Here is a 20439-nt window from a genome sequence, read left to right as displayed (position 1 = left end):
TTGAAAAGTAGGTGTTAATTCCTGTGATTTGTTGATTTTGTAGGTTTGTTTTTCTTTTCCCCTCTTGCTTAACTATGATCCTAGTGTGGTTTATTCTTTGCTGTGGATTTGTGGAGGAATTTGTTTTTCTCCTCAGTCCACAAGATTCCTGTATTTTCTATGGAGCTAGCTTAGTGCTCATGCATTCCTTTAGCCTGTTTTTGTTTTTTAAAAACCATGGAGTGTGTTTATTTTCCTTTCAGTTACAACAGTCAGTATTGCTAGATATAGTCTTCTGGGTTGGCAACTGAGTCAGAATTGAAATGCATCTGCCCAGGCCTCCTGCCTGTAAAGTTGCAGCTGAATAATCGGCTGCCATTCTGCCAGTCTGTCCTATGGGACATGGCATGTCTGGCTGCTGCTGAGATGCTGTCTTTGTTCTGTGTCTTTAGTGTTCTAATTGTGAGGAGGACCAATTCTTTCCTGGTCTGTCTCATGGTGTTCTAAGCACTTCACATCTGGATTGATCTCTCTTTTTCCAGCTCTGAGAAGTTTTCTGTTATGAGGTTTTTAAAAAACATATTTTGCACCTTTAACTTGATTCTTCTCCTTCTATGCTCTTGTCATGGATCTCTCAGGGTGTTGAGTGTCTTGGATTCCCACTGATGCCTTCTTTGTCTTGTTTTGATTGTTCCAGCAACTTAACTGTGTTTTATTTCTCAACCATGTTTACATTTTCAGAGAAAGCAGTTTGTGATTAACTTTATTCTGCATGTCTTTTCCTTCTTGTTCTTTGCTTTTGTTCCTTAACTATTTTATTCTGATTTAAGTTTGTATTTTCTCTGCCACTTTAGAATGGAAGCAGCATGATATAACACACTTTTTATTAATAGTGAGCTGGTTCATTCATGTGGATTTCCTGCCCTCACCTCCAGTGCCAGTAATACTCAACAACAACAGCTCCCAGTTAGTACAACAACGACCAAATATCCAGAGAGGTGTCAGAAGAGACACTCCCAGGTTGGTGGTAACCAACAGGTGTCTATTTGGACTTTTAAGACCCACTACACAGGAGGGAAGTCATCTCTCATCCTAGAAACCTAGACAACATCCCAGGGCTGGCTAGTGAGGTTATGTATCTTAGAAGAGAATTTACAATTGCCACGATGATAGACTGGAATAATTCAAACCGCATTATTAATCTTATCTTTATATAAGTGTGACTACCACCCCTAGTCAGAGAACCCTCTGTCTACAGCAAAGGGAGACCATCAGAGAAGCCACACTTGGGCAGGATGCAGAGAACATTGGCTCATGGGGAGCACAGCCCCAGTGCCTACATCTACATCACAGTTCCTGCATCGCTGACTCAGGAAACGCAGGGGAAGAGAGGGGCTGAAAGATTTTAATAGCCTCAATACCAGGATGTCTGCTGTGAAACAGTCACTCACAGAACTGGCTGCATAAATGAGATCTGAACATTTGCCCATATCACCAGACAAGATAATGGAGAGATGGTAAAGTGTCCATGGAAGGAGAGACACTATGTACTGGGATTTTCAGTCTGAGCTTTATTTTGTTCCTAGACAGAGAACTGTGGGCAAGTAGTGACTACAGAAAGAGGGGGAAATGACCTCTCCCAGGGATGGGCCCTCTAAGTGGTTAGTCAAGGCAAAGGAGCAGCCCTGAAATCATATACACACAAACAACTAAAGCCGACTTAGCAGTCCGTATTCACACAGTTGTTCATACATATATGTCTATACGTAGAAGAGTAAGTGAAAAGAGGCAATTAATGTGAGAGTAGTGGGGGAAGACATGGAGGAGTTGGAAGGAGAGGACTTGGGAGAAATTGAGGGAGGAGAGATTCTATCAGTCCATTTCTTTTATTTAGTTGGCTTTAGTTGGCTTTCTGCTTCTGTAAAAAAACATAGGAACTAAACCAAACCGGGAGGAAAGGGTTTATTTCCTCTCAGAGCTTACAGTCTATCACTGAGAGAAGTCAGGGTAGGAACTGGAGGCAGGAACTGAGGCAGAAGCTGTGTAGAGATGTTGCTTAATGGCTTGCTCCTCTTTGCTTCTTCAGCCTGCTTTCCAATACACTCCAGGATGTCCTGAACTGGGGTGGCTCCACCCACAGTGGGAGGGACCCTTCCATGTCAATCATTAATCCAGAAAATGCTCCTCAGAACTGCTTACTGAATGGAGCCTATTTCCAATGGAGAATCCCTCTTTCTAGATGCATCTAGCTTCTGGCTACTTGACAAAAAACTTGTCACCACAACAGACACTTTGTCCACTGGAAAAAAAAAAGAAAAACCAAAATAATATAAAGAGAAACAGACAAAAATGGATCTCTCAGATTCGATGGTTGGTATGAAATCCCAGTTATGGCCAGAACCATCTCTGTCTGGATAAACACCACCTCCCTAGAGATTTTCAATGTCCCTCTTGCCCATGTGTGGTACAACATGGTCAGGGTGAGGATGAAAAAACTATGATGGAGGACAGGAGAAGTCATGGGTCAATGTACACACCCCTTGACAAACTCCCTTGACATAAATGTCTACTGATGCTTACTCTGTGATGCCCCCCCCACAGAAGGAGACCTTGTCATTTTCTTTAAATGGCATTTCCTTGATAACTGTCATACATACCATACTAATGCAGAAGACACATGAAGAAAGACCATTTATTTCAAATACAGGTTCTTAGGGAAGAAAGATGTATCAACATGTGGGTGGAAGACAAAAATGTATCTACAAGTGGATCCTGGTCAAGGCTGACACATTGGGCTACCTGCACAATCTTTAGATTGAGGTGGAGTGTGTCCCAGGAGGAGCACTGCTAAGTCCTGGCAGATTCTTCCCTCACCAGATCTGTTCTCTCCTCTTCCTGAACCATCTCTGCATTGAGAGGGAAGAGGGATTTGTTCAGTAGGTTAATCAGGATATAATCAGAAAAGACATCCTGTGACATTAGCTGCTCTCTATAATTTAGATTGCACAGAAGAACCTGCTGTTTCCCTACTCTAGTGCTGTGTGAAGCTGAGGGGCTGGGACAGAGTCCACTGCTTGCCTAGAATGTGGGAGGCTCTGGTTTCCACCCCAGTACTGCAGAACAATCCCTGGACAAATGTCCAAACATTGCATGCCCTTCCCCCTTTCCTACAGTTATTTATCCTGAGGGAAGTGAGCAGGATTTTCAGGCAGATGCACCAGCGTGCTTCAAAAATTACAAAGCTGGGTGTCCTTATATGTGTGGCCTCTCCAGATGCTTCAAAACAGCCGAGGGACCAGGCATTTGGACTCTATGCTTTCCCATTCCCATCAGTCTCTGTTTAACCAAGCTTACATCAACATTATCAGTGCTGGGTTCTGCCTGTCCACTATCCACACACCCAAATTACTCCTGTAAGGATAGAATCCATGCTTACTTTTCAGTATTTCAAACATTTTAGGATCATGGAACCCGCAGTTACACTAATTTGAATCCTTTATTGGCCATAACCCCAGGACTGCTCCATAGAAAATCCAAAGGATACCAGCATTAAAGGACTTGAATGTACTCGTACATATATATTGATTTAAATACTGAATGTAAAAAGGACATAAAGAAGTAGGAACATGACTTGCACCTAGTGTAGTGAAAGAAAAGTCTATAATAGATTTGTGGGAGAGCCTAACCAGAGGCAGGGACATCTGGGAGAGTCCAGAGTGGATGAGACGAGACTGATCCATGTGAGGAGAGGAGGAGGGAGGGGAAGGATACAAATGTATCAACATTATAAACAATGGCAGTGTGGTACCCTGAATTATCCCAACCACACCTCAGGCTTGTCCAGCAAAACGTTTCTACTTGTTCCACCTAAAAACTACATGAGAACAGCTCCACTCCCAGTTTACATGGCTCCCACTCCTGTGTGGAACCATAGGACAGCAAGGCAGGGGTCTTGCAGGCTGGAATGTGTGGGTGGCTTTAGTTCTGGAGGGCAAAATGGAGGCAGACAAAATGGCCAGCAGATGAACATGCCTGCCTGCCAACCTGAGGAGATGATTTTGAGACCAGGACCCACTTCCTGGAAGGAGAGAACCAAGTCCTTCCAGCTGTCCTCTGAACTACCAATGTGAGACACAGCTCTTCTCTTCCCCACACACACTCATTCCAAGACAAAATAAAACTTCAAAATGTGATCTGAACTTTTCAGTGAATGAAGACAAGAAGGACAGCTGCCAGGAGACAGAGGCCTCTCTGTACCAGGTTGTTCCCTATGAAAGGACTTGAAGCCACACAAGGTGCTTACCCTTCTTCAGCACTGGATCGTGATTTCTCTGGAAAAGGTGTTCCAACTCCTGCAGCTGTAGCCCTGTCAGAGAGGCAGCGGCAGGACCTCTGTGCTGGCACAGGCTGCATTTTGGGCATGGTAACTGGAATGGACTGTGCACTGGTCGTCAGAACTGACACAGGCTGGACATGCGGTCCTGTAATGGCACAGGCTGTACATGCTCACAGTAACAGGCACAGGCTGTACCTGGGGCACAGGAACAGGCACAGGCTGTACCTGGGGCACAGGAACCGGCACAAGCTGTACCTGGGGCACTGGACCTGTCACAGGCTGTACACCAGGCACTGTTACTGACACACACTGTACTCGGGGCACCAGATGTGACATATGCTGTACACAGATCACAAAGCTGCACAGCCTTGGTGCTCCCTATGCTCTCAGGAAATGGCTTCTGAGGTGGATGCTCGTTCTTCTGGCTATTGGGACTGGCACCCTGACTGTGGGTGGGAACAGCCATGAATAGAAGAAACACAGTGTCCTGTACCGGGGACTTGCCCCACCTGACATTAGAAATAATTGTTCCACAGAGGTGGAGTGAGTTGACAAGACCATGATAAGGGGACAGAGAACCATGTGGAGTCAGCATGAAGCAGCATAGCCCCTGGAAATCTTTCTCACTCAGCAAGGCATAGTGACCACAGTTTGCCAGTGTCTCCTCCTGCCATAAATGCCATTTCTGTAATACGTTACTATGGTTCAAATACTTATACCCATATTTTAGTATCCTGAAAAAAATAGAACCAACATACTGAGAATCCACCTCTTTATTGCTGAGATAATTGCAGGGAAGAAAATGATGTCATGGCCAGCATGTGTGGCCGACACACTGGGAGCAGGTCCAGGTTCCAGGTCATCTGGCTCACAACAGAGGTGGCACTCATGTGCTGCTCCAAAATCTTCAGGGATCGTTGTTCTGGGGACCAGGTGGTGCATCGATCAGCACCACCATTCTATTGCTTCTCCTGAAAATGGCTCTCCTGGTCCTAAACCAATCCTTCAAGCAGAAGAAAGGGTTGTTTAGTACACGGAACTGTACCACCACTGAAGAACACATCCTGTAACCTGGTATACTGGCTCAATTTTACTAACATTTTAGAACATATATGGATTCCATCCCTGGGCCAGAGTGTGCTAGGTATTTGCTCCAGGACAGAGCTACTCCCCTAGAAAAGCACCACATTTCTGATTGCCCAGGAACTGTTTATCTATCTAACCCCAAGAATGGTTAAAGACGTACCGCAAGTGTTTACTGATTGTTCAGAATGCTGGAAGCAACAGGATTTTGTTCTCATGGAAACAGTCAAAACACCCCCATGAACCCCCTGAGGACATGGACCACCATACCCAGTCCTTCAGCTATGGGACAGACGTAGAATATTGCCCCTTCTCTGCATCAATTGATATTTTTAATGCATTTGTTCAGAAGAGAATGCAGATCTAGTGCGTGGGTTGTTCCTGGTCCTGCTGTGTGTTGAAAAGTATCAAAAACCCCGGAGAACTATCTCAAGGCCCAAAGCTGTCTGTGAAAGGCTCCATGGTGATAGCCTTTTGTGAGTATTCAGAATGCATATTTTATGAGACAAAGGGCACTTCTTCCTGATCTATGCTTCCTTCCTAGCCTCCAAGCATACAGTCTATAGGCCTTTTCCCTTGTGGGCATGTGGTCTGGAAAAGCCAGGGCTGATTGTAATGGTGAGCACAGTTCACATAAGTAACCAACAAAAAACAGGTAAAAGGTCTATGGGACGTTTGAGCTTCCTGGTCCCAGTATTGATTGAGAACTAAGCCAGGCATGCGACATTTACAGACTAGAGCAAGAAGTCTGAGAAAAGGTTTTCTGAGACACACAGAGTGAACGAGTTGAAGGTGGGCAAGAACATGGTCTCTTCACTTAAGTGAGGCATGCGGGCTGCACAGCCTTCAGAAGGTCATGGAGAACACACTATGTCCACCAAGGTACAGACAAAGCACCTTGGCATCTGAGGTTTCAGGTGTCCAGGTTGGCATTTCCTACCTGAGAAAATGGAGGTCTTTCATCATCTTGAGCCTAGCCCGGCTGTGGACTTGTCTGGCGTCCTTGGGATACAACTTCAGGGTCCCACCATTCTGCTATAATTATCCTCTAGACAACAACATCACAAGATGTGGAGCCCTTCCAAAACATTATTTTTTTTTTAAATACTGACCTGCACATCTTCTTCTGTCACACCCATAGATCTTGCAAGAGCCTTCCTGAAGTGAAAAGATTCCAAAATTTAGGCCATGTGGTGAAAACAAACTATATAAGGACATATTCTGATTCCTTTTAAATGTGTACGTGTTCACACACACAGACACACAGACACACAGACACACACACACAACCACACTCCAACTGCCACACATACAGTATTCCTCACACCTATTTTGCGACTTACTTTAGAACACGTTTCTTTCAGGGATCAAAATTAAGGGTACCCCCCAAACACAGGTATGTTGCCCATGTACTTAACATGTAAAGCTTCATTAAGAGATCCTCCACGATGTAAACTGTTAGTCAAATTTTCATCTGAGCTGGAATCCCTCCTGCATTTTCCCAACCACACCTCAGGCTTCTCACTCATACTTACAGAGACTCATTTAGAACAAGCACTGTCTAAATTTCCCACCCAAGTGCCACTTAAAGAGGCAACAGAACACAGTCTTTCCAGTTGGACTAGGGCACATCCCCTTACTAGAGAATCCAATTACTGCTGGAGGGTGCAGACATGCTTATTTTGTTTCTAGAGAAAACCAGGGGTTCAGGGAGTACGAAAGGACAGCCTGGATGCACTGCCTGAAAACCAGGTGCCTAGCAGGGCGTTCTGCTTACCTTACTTGAAAGCCGGGGAAGTGATTCTCTTCGAAAAGATGCTCCAGGTCCTGCAGCTGAGACTGGGTGAATCTGGTGTGGCTCTGGAAATCCCCAGCCTGGAGACTCTTGATGCCCTCAGGCATTGCCGCCTCTTGCTGAGGCTGCTGTTGAACACTGCTGCCATGGCCACCTTCTGCCTGGATCCCCTTGTCCATGGGGCCAGAACTACCATTGCCAGCATGTGCTCCTTCCATTTCTTCTTCTTTGTTTTCTCCCTCCTCTACTACTCCTGTGGCTTCCTGAGTAAGACCGGACTGAGCAAGATCTTCTTGAGCAGGCTTGCTTGGGGCAAGTTCGCTCAGAGCAAGTTTGCCCTGATCAAGCTCACCCTGAGCAAGCTTGCTCTGTACAAGCCCTCTCTTACCTCCTTCCTCTCCAGCCTTCAGGACCACTGCATTCTCACTTGCTAGAGAGAAAAACACAAAGATAAAGAACTGAGCATCTTGGCCATGGATCATTGGAAAGCCTGGAAAGGGGCGACTGGCAGAGTGGGGAAATCAAAGCGCCTGGCCACTGGCCTTTCCAACAGATTTGCTTCCCGGACTTTGCCCAAGTCCAATCAGAACCATTTTACTGACCATGCTGTTGTTCTTGTTGCTCATCAGCTCCTGGACTCAGCATCCTGTTGAAACACTGGCTGCAGCCCTGGCGAGTCTCTGTGCAGGGAATCTTTCAATCAGACCCAAGTTCCGAAGCTTTATAGCCGCGTCCTCTCTGTCTGGAGCCACAGGTACAGCTGTGACTCTTGACCAGGAAGGCTTGTCTTCTGGACACTCAACGTAATTACAATGTGTCCAATCACATTCTGGCCTGCACAGACTCAGTGTCTTTAGGCTTGTCCTCTGAGGTGCCTAGCCTGAAGCACTTTAGGGCTGAAAGAGCAGGGAGTACTTTAAAAAATGCAGTGAGTGTGTGTGGTGCTGGTGCGGAACCTGTGGCTCTGGTTTTCTCCTTAGCTGACAACTCTAGTTTTGTGTAAGGCTGGACTGTTCAAATTCAGTCACAGCGAGTAACACAAAGACCTTCTCAAACTCAGCAGGCCCTTGAGCCCAGATAAATCATTTTGTTAAATTATGGAAAAGTCCTTCAAACAAAATGCCCCAATCTTGGCTGTGCTGTCTTGAAGAGCCCTGTATGATGACAAATATGTGGGTAGGCCAGGGCAAGATCCTCCTGAGAGACTGTGCTCCCAACAGGGCTGAATTCCGCTGGTATTCACAAGCTCATTCTGATGGTGGAGACCTTGCTCTACCTAGCTGTGCTTGACCAAGGTCCTAGGGTTATCCAGATACCTGAGGACATCAAAGATCGACCCTAGGTACTGGCTCCAAACCTGTCTCACAGCTGTGAAGGTGAAAGACAGGAGGAGTAACTAATTCTGGATGCAAGCTCTACAAGGAATCATTGCAGGAAAGGACAGAACTGAGGAAAATTTAGAGAGACTCCCCAGAGTAGGTGACATTCCCAAAATTAAAAATAGCCACTGAGCTCTGTCATTTCATGGTTTTTGTTTTTAATAGGATCATGGCAGAGTCTGGACAATGGCTGAGGTAATTGTTAGGAGATGGGTTATTTCTCTGTGTTAGCATAGGCTGAGACACTGGAGGACCCAAGGTCCACATGGTCTAGCCCACACCAAGGAGATGATCATGCTCTGTTCACCTATTGCCCACCTAGTCATGGGTGGCTCAACCCCCTCCCACCACAGGCCCCTTTGTCCATCCCTGACTAGGGCTTTGTGAGTTGTGAGCTTTTTGTCTGTCTGGTCGCAATTATACACTGGGTGCTCTTGCATCCTCTGACATTTGAGCTGTCCCAGGTGATTTTAAATATACTCAGCTCTCTTTCTTCTCAGTCACCAAGAAGCAGCTGCAACTGTCCTTCCTCTTCTCCTTATCTCCTGGGTGGTTATAAAAGGCTTCCCTGAAACACTGAAAGGGGAGGCTTTCTTAGACACAGACTTTACTCACTCTCACAATTAGCTGCTGTAGAAGCCAGGCTATATAAGGAGACAATAGTGCCAGGTGTGCTTTCCTGAAGGACTTGGTGGCCTGTTTGGACTGCCCACACTAGCTGGGAGCCCTGTCTTTATCAGTGTGAGACAGCTTGACTGTCCTACTGAACACAGAAACTCTTTGTGTCTCATCTTCAGTGTTCCTGGCTTGACTGTTTCAAACCAACCCTCCTTTTAGCCCTAGCATCCCTGCAACATATGTGAGCAACTTCAAAATTTGAACGTGAGTGCTTTTCCCTCACAAAGGACAGAGACCTAGCTCCTGCATCCATACCAACCCCAGATTCTGAGATAAATTTCCCAAGATGCTGTTCACAGGGATGGTTTGAAGCAGGTAAGCAATCATGCATTCAGGGTGCCCCAGAGACTCTTCATTTCCTCCCTTTTCTACAGAGCTCACAGGATACTTGGTGTATTCTTTTATTTCTGGCAGTTTGCTCCCAGGACTTAGCAGACAGTGTTGCAGAGGGATATCTCTCACTGATGGGTGACTCAGCATCCTTAAAGAGGGATGCTTGATGTGTAACCCAGAGGAGCTGTGGGGTGCACTATGGAAGTAGATAACATAGGTAAACACCAAGGCCTGCAATGCTCCAATCTGTTATCTGTGTGAGTCTGGAAACCAGCACCCACCTCTGCCTTTATCCTTGGTCCTCTTGACTCTGCTGTCCCCATCTTGGACCTGGGGAAGGGACTCCTCTCTGCTGACTCCTTAGGATGTCTGCTGCTAGCCAGCTGCTATCTAGTAGCCCAATCCTACATATTCTTGATATGACAGGAAATATGTACCCTAAGGAGGTTTTGTTATAGAACAGCAGTGCTTTATGAGCCCAATTACTGCTCTGTGTGATTTTCCTATAAGTTATCTTTTGTGAGCGACTCTCCAGGATTGAAATGTATTAATGAAATCTTGTGGCTCCTTCATGTTTAGTTACATGCTCAATGCTTTAGGTCAGTGATTCTCAACCTTCCTAATGCTGTGGCCCTTTAATATAGTTACTCATGCTGTGGTGACCCCAACCATTTTCATTGTTACTTCCTAATTGTAATTTTGCTACTGTTATGAGTCATAATACAATATCTTTGTTTTCCAATGGTCTTAGTAAAGTTTTGTAGACCCCAAAAGTAAAAGGGGCTACAACCCACAAGTTGAGACCCACTGCTTTAGGTTAAGGCATGTGATTGTGGAGGTTCTACACAATTTTCCCATGGGACTCTGCTCATCATAGTTATTAGATGGGAAACCTACCTGCACACAGATTTTCCTGAGGAATGACTTGATCATCATGCACTCGTCCACACACAGGTGCATTCACAGTCACAACATTCACATGCAGAAACATCTGTAGCCAAAGCCCTCTCATCCCATTGTCCCATCCCCTAGCGAGAGGCTAATATGCAGAATGTAAGAGTAGTTTTAGAAATATGGAAAGCATAAAAGGAAAGTAGTCCAAAATGTTTCATAAAGCTAGTTACTGCCTGGAAAGGAAACACAAATGAATTCTAAGTCTGTTTTATTGATGGCACAAGTTTAAAAAAAAACCCTGGATCACTTCTTAACTGAAATCCAAGACAATATTAAGTTTACCTTGAAGAGTGTTGAGATAATTCAAATGAGCAATTTTAGAAGCAATTTATCAGCTGTAAGAAGAAACACAATTGTGGGATCAGGATCTATACCTGGTGCCTATGCGGCTTTTTGGAGCTCATTACCTATGATGGGACACCTTGCACAGCCTTGGTACAGAGGGGACGGTCTTGGACCTTCCTCAACTGAATGTACCAGGCTCTGCTGACTCCCCATGGGAGCCTTACCTTTTTGGAGGTGGGGATAGGGAGGTAGGTGGGGGGAATGCTGGGGGAAGCGTGAGGAGAGATGAGATGGGGATCTGTGGTTAGTATGTAAAATGAATAAAAAATTTCTTAAAGAAAAAAGAAGAAACATGATTGACAGAATGAATTCTTTGATGAGCTTTGATCTGCGTATGACATCATGTAACATACAGAAAGAATAATAAATGGGGAAGCTTTCCTAGATTTGAGTCATCTTACACACACCCGTGGTCAGCATTGTTAGGGAAACCTGACAATCGGTGAGCCAGCTGTGCCCGCTTTGGCTCTCCCACGAGGCCTTTGTTTCTCACAGGACAGGATACCCTGACCCCTGCACTGCCGACTTAGTCACAGCTCACTATGTCTTTTCTCTGTTCAGGACTCCATGGCCTGAGTTTCAAGTCATCAAGTGATAATCATGACTTTGGCAGGAAAGTCAGAGGCTGCCACCTAGCTCATCTGAACAACAACTGCTCTCTCTGTCTGTCTCTCCCCCTCTCTATCTTTCCCCTCTCCCTCTCTCTTTTTGTGTGTATACTGGTGTCTTGTGTAGAAATAATGAAGAGTGAGCCCCTCACTGAACCAGGAAAGGAGTGGACAGGTCAGGGATCCTCCCTTCAGTCTTTCAACCAGCCACATGACTTTGGAGTGTTCTTGCTTTACTCCTCTGGTATGCTGTATCCCAGCAACAGGTCCTGGATCATTCTTGCTGTATCCAGGCCATGGGTCCTATCCCTGGTCATAGGTCTCATCCTACATGGACTCAGTAAGGACTCTTCCTGCTATTTGTAAGAGGAACATGGTCGAGAGAGACAAGGGTTGATATAGAGAGAGGCAAGGACTGGGAGATGCCTGGGAAGACATCTAGAAGAATCGTATCTGGAGGAAGGAGAGGGTGCAGTGGCTGAAGTGATCTCCAGAGAAGTGTAGCTCTGATAGAGATGATAGAGGTATGGCCAGGAGATGGTCTGGAGACAAGCTGGGCTGGGCCAATTTTCCAGTGGAAAGGAGTCAAGGTTGGGCAAAAAGATGTACCAATTATGAGCCTCGCCTGGCTGTGGTAGCACATGCTTTTAATCCCAGCACTTGAGAAGCAGAGCAAGGCACATAACTGTGAGTATGAGGCCATTCTGGTCTACAGAGCGAGATCCATGACAGGCACCAAAACTACACAGAGCAACCCTGTCTCAACTCCTCCACCCCAAAAGAAATTATGAACCCCAAGAAGGAGGTTGGAGCTGGGATTATCCAGCAGTGCTCAGGAGAGAGGCCACTGAGAAGTCAGAAGACTGTGCAGCAGGAAGAGAGATGCTGTCAGCATGACTGACTGTGCATCAGTACAGAAGTGAGGCAGGCTGAGGACAGTGGTGGGGATTTCTCATGTAAGTCAGCCTGGCCAACCAGGGTCCAGTGTACACAAGGAAACCTGAGCACTTGTAAAGTCTCCAGGAGCCTAAATGTGCCATTGTGGGGCTCAAAGTCCAGTAAAAATGGTTCTGCTGTGTAGATAGGTGACCACATAATGTCCCCTGGTGCTCTCTGAGAGGGGCCTGTTCTTCCTGGATGCAAGTTTAGGCTGGCATAACAAGCTCTCAGATATCCCCTGGTGGGGTGGTAAGAACGTTCAACTTCTTCAGTCACCCCCATGTAGAATGAAGAACACTTACTAGTAGACATTGGTTATAATGACTTAGCGTGTGTTGATTTGGCTGTGATACTCACTGCAGAATTATGTCTAAACAAAACGCTAGGAAGGCCCTTGATAGACTTCATTGGAAAATTTAATCCATAGGCAAAAGTCTGACCTGAGGATAGATGATTTTACAGACCATGAACATCATGCAATCACAAGTGCAGTCAGGGTGATCTTGCCAAAACGCCAACCTGACTCTGCTGCTTGTCTGCTCAGACACTGCCCACAGCTGACCTCTGCCCTTCTGACTTTGCCAGAGCCCAACACTGCCCTTCTCTGACCTCATGTTCCATTTGAAGTTGTCACCATCAGTGTTCCTTGGTCCACCTTTGTTCCTTCTGTTTTTATTTCTGGCATGTCCTACTTTCTAGTTTAACTCTGAAGCCCTGTCCTGTGAATACTTCCTGGCCTTCCTGTCTGTGTGAGCAGGTCTGTACTGCCACTAGTACCTCCTATTACTGGGTTGGCATCCCTGCGGGCCTCTGGGGATTGGCTTGTCAAGTGCTGCATGTGTTCCTGTGGTCAGAAACTTATCCTCGGAACAAGCAAGCAATTAGGCAGGTAGCCTGCTCCCATTTAGGAGGGAATGCAGCCCACCAATATACCTGGGCCAACTCCAGTGTACCTGGGCCTCTCCACAGCCTGAGGAGGTGGGCATTTTCCTGGCTACCAGATAATAGCAGTCTGCCAGAGGTCTCTTCATTAGGCAATGAGACATTCTTGAAACATCTGTCCCTGTACTTACACAGGAACAAGATATTCAAAACATAATAAAATTAAAAAGGTCAGCAAGATTTGATAGGCTGGATGAATTGTCTGCAGTTCAGATTACAAGCCTCTTCCCACTGTACACTCAGACAATAACGTGGCATGAAAGTCTTCCCTACACAGAGACATGTGGATGAGCAAAGTATGGAGTGGAAAGATAATAAAAATATTAGGTGTGAGGAACTCCCTCTCTTAAAAGTTAGCTCATGTAGAGTCAGTATACATGACCTCAAATATTCAACTAGGGACTCCTACAGCTGATAAAGTCCTTCAGTAATGTGGTAGGATAGAAGATTAACTCAAAAAATCAGTAGCCCTCCTGTATACAAATGATAAATGGGCTGAGAAAGAAATCAGAGAAACATCACCCTTTACAATAGCCACAAATGATATAAAATACCTTGGGATAACTCTAACTAAGCAAGTGAAAGACCTGTATAGTAAGAACTTTAAATCTTGGAAGAAAGGAATTGAAGAAGATATCAGAAAATTGAAAGATCTCCCATGATCATGAATGGTAGAATTAACATAGTAAAAATGGCAATCTTACCAAAAGCAATCTACAGATTTAATGCAATCCCCAACAACTCCGATCACAATTCTTCACAGACCTGGACAGAAAAATGCTCAACTCCAAATGGAAAAACAAAAAACCCAGGATAGCCAAAAGAATCCTGTACAATAAACCAACCTCTGGAAGCATCACGGTCACTCATTTCAAGGTCTATTATATAGCTTCAGTAATACAAACAGCTTGGTACTGGCACAAAACTGACATGTGAGCCGGGCATTGGTGGCACACACCTTTAATCCCAGCACTCGGGAGGCAGAGCCAGGCGAATCTCTGTGAGTTCGAGGCCAGCCTGGGCTACCAAGTGAGCTCCAGGAAAGGCGGAAAAGCACAAAGCTACACAGAGAAACCCTGTCTCGGAAAACCAAAAACCAAAAACCAAAAAAAAAAAAACAACCCTGACATGTGCACCGATGGAATCGATTGTAGATCTGACATCAATCCGCTCACCTATGAACATATGATTTTTCACAAAGAAGCCAAAACTGGACCATGGAAAAAAGAAAGCATCTTCAACGAATAGAGTTGCCATAACTGGATGTCAACACGCAGAAGATTGCAAATAGATCCATATCTGCCACCATGCACAAACCCAAGTCCAAGTGGATCAAAGACCTCAACATAAATTCACTTACACTGAACTTGATAGAAGAGAAAGTAGGAAGTAGTCTTGAATGCATTGGCAGAGGAGACCACTTTCTAAATATAACACCAGTAGCACAGACATTGATAGCAACAATTAATAAATAGGACCTCCTGAAACTTAAAAGCTTTTCTAGAGCAAAGGATATGGTCAATAATACAAAACAACAGCTTACAGAATCGGAAAATGTCTTCACCAGCTCCACATCTGACCGAGGGCTGAACTCCAAAATATGTAAAAAACTCAGAAATCTAGACTTCAAAATACTCAACAATCCAATTAAAAAATGGACTACAGAGTTTAACAGGGAATTCTCAACAGAAGAATCTCAAATGGCTGAAAGACATTAAGGAATTGATCAACATCCTTAGTCATCAAGCAGATGAAAATCAAAATGACTCTGAAATACCATCTTATACCTGTCCGAATGGCTAAGATTAAAAACACTCAAGACAGCTTATGTTGGAGAGGATGTGGAGCAAGCAGAACACTCCTTCACTGTTAGTGGGAATGCAAACTTGCACAGCCACTCTGGAAATCAGTATTGTGGTTTTTCAGAAAATTTGGAATTAATCTTCCTCAAGACCCAGCTATACCACTCTTGGGCATAAACCTAAGTTATGCTCAATCTAACCACAAGGACACAGGCTCAACTATGTTCATATCAGCATTACTCATAATAGCCAGAACTTGGAAACTCCCTGGATGCCCCTCATCTGAAGAATGGATAAAAAAAAATGTGGCACATTTACACAATGGATTACTACTCAGCAGTAAAAAAAAACAGTGATATCATCAAATTTGCAGGCAAATGTATGGAAGTAGAATATCATCCTGAGTGAGGTAACCCAGAGTCAGAAGGACAAAGATGGTATATACTCACTCATAAGTGGATACTAGATGTAGGGCAAGGGATAGCCAGACTGCACCTCACGGCTCCAGAGAGGCTAGCTGACAGGGAGGGACCCTGGACACAGCAATCATCCAGTGAAGTAGTAGTGGAAGGGATCTGCATTAGCAGGCTGGGGGTAGGGGAGGTGGCAGAGGGCAAGGAATGGAGGGTGAGAACATAGGGAAATGGGAGGGTCAAGCTGGAGCAGGGCTAGAGTGGGAGAGCAGGGAAGGATATACCGTGATAGATAAAGACATCATTGGAATAGGAAGAGGCAGGGTGCCAGGAAGCTCTCAGGCATCCACAGGGATGACCCCACTTTGGACTGCTGGCAGTGGTCAAGAGGGTTCCTGGACTGGTCTGCTCTGGTGACCAGTCTAGTGAATAGCCTAGCTGTCATCATAGAGCCTTTGTCCAGTGACCGGTGGCAGCAGATGCAGGGATCCACAGTCAGGAGGAGGAAGGAGATGGCATTTGTGGGTGGTATGTAGAGTGAGTAGAAAATTTGTTAATGAAGAAAAAAGAAAAAAAGAAAATCTAATTCATTTGCTTTTGGTTACTGCTTAGGGGACCTCCAATTTTAAATGGTTATTTTATGTTCAGGAAAGTTAGGTGTTATTGATGACTCTCTGGTCTCTTACAACCCCAAGCACAAATGTGTATGTAGCCTACCTTCTAAATACTGGGTGAATTCATCTACTTTTTCCATGTTATTATGGTGTTCATAATTCACTCTGAAGTTACTCATTGTCTCTATTTCTGCAAAATATTTTCATTCTCCCTGCTTCTGGGTTTACCAAACTCCAAATGATTGGTCAAACAGAATGTCAAACCCCAGCTACTTGTCAGAGAATTAAACATTGTTTTATGTGTAGTGTGTGCACGTGTGTATGTGTGTGCATGTGCACATGAACATGTGTAACTGTAGAGGCAGAAGTAGGGGCCAGATGTTGACCTAGGATGTGTACCTCGATTGCACTCCACCTCATTTTTGAGACAGAATCTTTCACTGGAGCTCACTGTTTCACTTAGGCTGGCTGGCTGCCTGGCCAGGGAGCTCCAGTATCTGACTGTCTGCACATCTCTTGTCCCAGCCCTGAGAACACAGACGTGTATGTCACCATCCCTAGATTTTACATAGGTAGGGATCTGAACTTTGATCCTCATGCTTGTGTAGAGCATTTCATTCATCACACCATTTCTTTAGCCCTTGTACAAAATGTAAGACAAAAAAATTGACAGGAATCCCCTGTATCAAATCCTACAATTACTTCTTTTTGGTATTTTTTATTTTATTTTATTTTATTTTACATTACTATTCAGTTCTACGTAACAGTCACAGATGTAATTTCCATAGACATTTTGGGACAGACAGAGAAGGCCTTTGATTCGCTTGAGAAGATGTGGAATGTGCAAGAAACCCTTGAGCAGATTAGCCAAGTCCCACAGTCTTGTGGTCACATGTGGAAGCCAAGTCCCACAGTCTTGTGGTCACATGTGGAAGTCAATTCCCACAGGCTTGTGGTCACATGTGGAACACTCCAGGGCCTTTTGGTCAGATAAAGAAGTGAGACTCACCTGAGGGGTACTTGTAGCTTTTGATGGTTCTTTGGGAGCAGGAGATGATACAAGGTCCCCCTTTTGCATTAGGGAGAAGGTTGAAACTGTCTTCCTCAGAGGAGTAATACTGACGCCCCCTTGATTGGAAGGATCAACTCTCAACTTCTTTTTGGTAGACACGAGATGCGCTTGGTCCACTTTGTTAGAGGGAGAATATCTAATATTACCATCCTTAGAAGGGATATACTTGAAACCCTCTTGTGTGGATGCAGAAGATCGTAAAGCACCTTGGTTGGATATAGTAGATCCCAGGGCCCTTTGTGAGATGAGGAAGGAAGGGTCAATACCCTCTTACATAGTTGTGGCAGATTTCTGATACTCTTGAAGGGATTGGAACATTCTCACAACCTCCTGTAAAGGGTGGGGAGGTCCTGTGGGTGCTCATGTACAGGTGGAATCAAAGGAATCCCCTTCTCAGGATGTGAAAGTTGCTACAGACACTTGTGTACACCTGACATATGCCATGGCACCTTGATCACATAGGGGTTGGATCCAGAACTCTGTGTACAGGTGGACTATGTCCTGGAACATCTTTTGTAGATGTGTTGAATCGGAGAACCATTTCTTAAGGTGGGGATGTGGCTGGAGCCCCTTTTGTAGATGTATCCCTTCCCAAAGTACCTTGACCAGATAAGGTAGAACCCTGAGAAAGCTGGGCAGGTGGGGAATGTCCTGATATCCCTGGTGTATATGGCAAAACGCCAAGAGCCTCTCCTACAGATGTTGAAAGTCTTAGAGACCCCTGGGAAAGTAGGGAAGGATGTGTTGTGTCAGCACCTTGGGCAGATGTGGAACTTGTGTGTCACACTTGGAGTGTCTTGGAATATATTTGGTTATTTTGGGCCCCATGAGAAGACAGGAGGGCCATTTTGGCCAGCAGGGCCTATTTGAAGCCCAAAGACCAGTGACGAGACAGGAGGGACTTTTTGGCCAGCAGTGGATGTATGAAGCTCACTAGGTCTGATAGGGACACCTTGAAATCCCCTTGTTCAGAGGGAGGATCTCTCCGTCTCCTTTTGCCACAGTGGGAATATGCAGGGTCCCTTTTCATAGCAGGAGAATGATTGAAGCTCATTTTGTGAGAGAGAATAGGTTTTTGATCCTCTGCTCTAGATGTGGACAATCCTGGAGTCCCCTTGACATATATGGGAGAATACAGATCCCCTGGGGAAATGGTGAAGGTGCTAGAGCCCTTGGTGTGTGTTGAGAAGGCCCAAGTGTCCACTTGGCAGACTTGGGAGTTCCTACCAACTCTTATGTATATGTGGAATTCTCTAGAGTCCCTTCTGAAGTGGGAACAGGTCCTTGAGTCCCCGGTATTCATGCAACGAGCCCAGGACCTGGTACCACTGCCTAGATGCCTCCCAAACAGATCAAGCTAATCAACTGTCTCACCTATTCAGAGTGCCTGATCCAGTTGGGGGCCCCTCAGCCTTTGGTTCATAGTTCATGTGTTTCCATTCATTTGGCTATTTGTCCCTGTGCTTTATCCAACCTTGGTTTCAACAATTCTCACTCATATAAACCCTCCTCTTTCTCGCTAATTAGACTCCCAGCGCTCCACCTGGGGCCTAGCTGTAGATGTCTGCATCCAGATTCCTCAGTCCTTCGATGGGGTTTATGGCAACTATTAGGGTGTTTGGCCATCCCATCACCAGAGTAGGTCAGTGCCAGCTGTCTCTCTGCCATTGCCAGCAGTCTTTTGTGGGGGTATCTTTGTGGATTTCTGTGGGCCTCTTTAGCGAATATGTGGGGATATTACTGGTCCATGTTGGTCACTGGGAGAGTCAGCAGAAGATGGCCCAGGCACTGTGTTATCTTTGAATTTTTCACTAGCATCTCCAGCAGAGTGTCCTGAAGATGTTACACTTACTCTGGTGTCCAATTGGTCAAAGTCCATAGGTTCTTCAAACACAGTAGACATAGCCAGGCTTCTTTTCACCTTCCCAGGTATGGGCCTGGTGACAGACTGTAAGGCAGATGATCTGGGTTCCCTGCTCAATGGGTAACTCCTGCACTCAGCAACCTCCTGCAAAAGTGTAACTTTTCCTCCCTTGTTCCTCTTTATAGGGTCCAGGGTCTTCTTACTGGATTTACTCTTTATTGAAGCCCTAAGACTGTTGTCTATCTGTAGTACATGAATGAGGGAGTTTGATTGTTTTGTCCTTAGAGGGATTCTCGCACCTGAACTTGTGCCCAGTCAGTCGAATCACCCCTGGATGTCTAATGTCTCTTGGGTCTTTGATGCTGGGCAAGTGCTTCCCCCATTTGAGTGAGGTGTCCTCATCCTTTGGAGGACAATTAAGGGGGTGTCAGGTTGGGGAGGCTGGGAAAAGTGTGGTCTATGGTCAGAGGGTAACGTCCATGCTGAGGCTCGCTGGCCTCCCTCCACATACCTGGCCATTAGCCAATAAGGTAGTTGAACAAGGAAAAGGGAAATGGGAAATTACCCCTCTCAAGGGGCAGTGAATGTACTTGCCAATGGTGACTCATGGCAATCCGCATCTAAGTAGTATCCTCTGAGAAAGGCTCTCCTTTCCCAAGAACTGCGGGCATGTCCAGAAGAAGCACACAGAATCTTAGTAACAGTTCGTCTCAGGAATCCAGCAATGCTCCAGAGGTTCCCTTGGAATGGCTGTACTTGGGCCTCTACTGGCCAGTCCCAAGATGCCTCACTGCATGCATTAGCAGGGCAACCATCCAAGTTTTCTGAATGAGGAGGGACACTGAGTATCCTCTCCTCTCCCTTAGTAACAAGGACTGTTGAAGGGGCACCATGATTGGGAAAGGCAAGGGGTGCTTGGGAATCTGTGCTCTCTGGTTCTTCTTGCACTAGGATGGTACACACTGTCAGGAGGCCATCAGTGTTGCAGTGAGGTCTGCTCAAACCTCCTAACTGAAGGAGAAAGTGTGTAGTTGGTGTTTTCTCCAGTTCTGCTAGGGTCTGCAGCTGCTCAGACCCCTGTAAACACAGAGATTTATATTACTTATAAACTGTATGGTGTAGATGTAACCAACCATCTTATTAAAATAAGAAACACAGAACCATTGTAAAAGAGAAAGCCGAGAGGTCAGAGCTCAGAGCTAAAATCTTACCTCCTGCAGTGCTCCTAGCTTCCCCGAAAGAGAGCTACTTTCTGTGTGTCTGTCTTTAAATAGTCTTTCTGTTCTGCCTTCTCATTGGTTGC

General features: G+C 45.4%; 1 protein-coding gene across 1 annotated transcript; it reads right to left on the bottom strand.

Annotated features, from left to right (window-relative positions):
- Positions 1-5070: 5070 nt before the first annotated feature.
- On the bottom strand, positions 5071-7975 carry LOC143270672 (uncharacterized). Its single transcript, XM_076561516.1, has 4 exons — positions 7796-7975; positions 7176-7623; positions 6511-6556; positions 5071-5318 (listed from the first exon to the last, which is right to left on the bottom strand). Exons 1-4 carry the CDS (start codon positions 7836-7838, stop codon positions 5223-5225), a joined length of 633 nt encoding a protein of 210 aa, XP_076417631.1. The 5' UTR covers positions 7839-7975; the 3' UTR covers positions 5071-5222.
- Positions 7976-20439: the final 12464 nt, after the last annotated feature.

Source organism: Peromyscus maniculatus, chromosome X (genome assembly GCF_049852395.1).
Source record: "Peromyscus maniculatus bairdii isolate BWxNUB_F1_BW_parent chromosome X, HU_Pman_BW_mat_3.1, whole genome shotgun sequence".
Classification (NCBI taxonomy): Eukaryota; Metazoa; Chordata; class Mammalia; order Rodentia; family Cricetidae; genus Peromyscus; species Peromyscus maniculatus.
The sequence above is the reverse complement of the archived record's forward strand: the minus strand, read 5'-3'. Positions and strand labels throughout refer to the sequence as shown.

What these genes read in the sequence shown, in the direction of transcription:
- LOC143270672 (XM_076561516.1), bottom strand. Translation starts at nt 7,838, where the DNA reads ATGCTGAGTCCAGGAGCTGATGAGCAACAAGAACAACAGCATG. An exon ending in GCAACAAGAACAACAGCATG is followed by an intron (nt 7,624 to 7,795) that starts GTCAGTAAAATG and finishes TTTTCTCTCTAG; the next exon opens with CAAGTGAGAATGCAGTGGTC. An exon ending in TTCCCCGGCTTTCAAGTAAG is followed by an intron (nt 6,557 to 7,175) that starts GTAAGCAGAACG and finishes TTTTCACTTCAG; the next exon opens with GAAGGCTCTTGCAAGATCTA.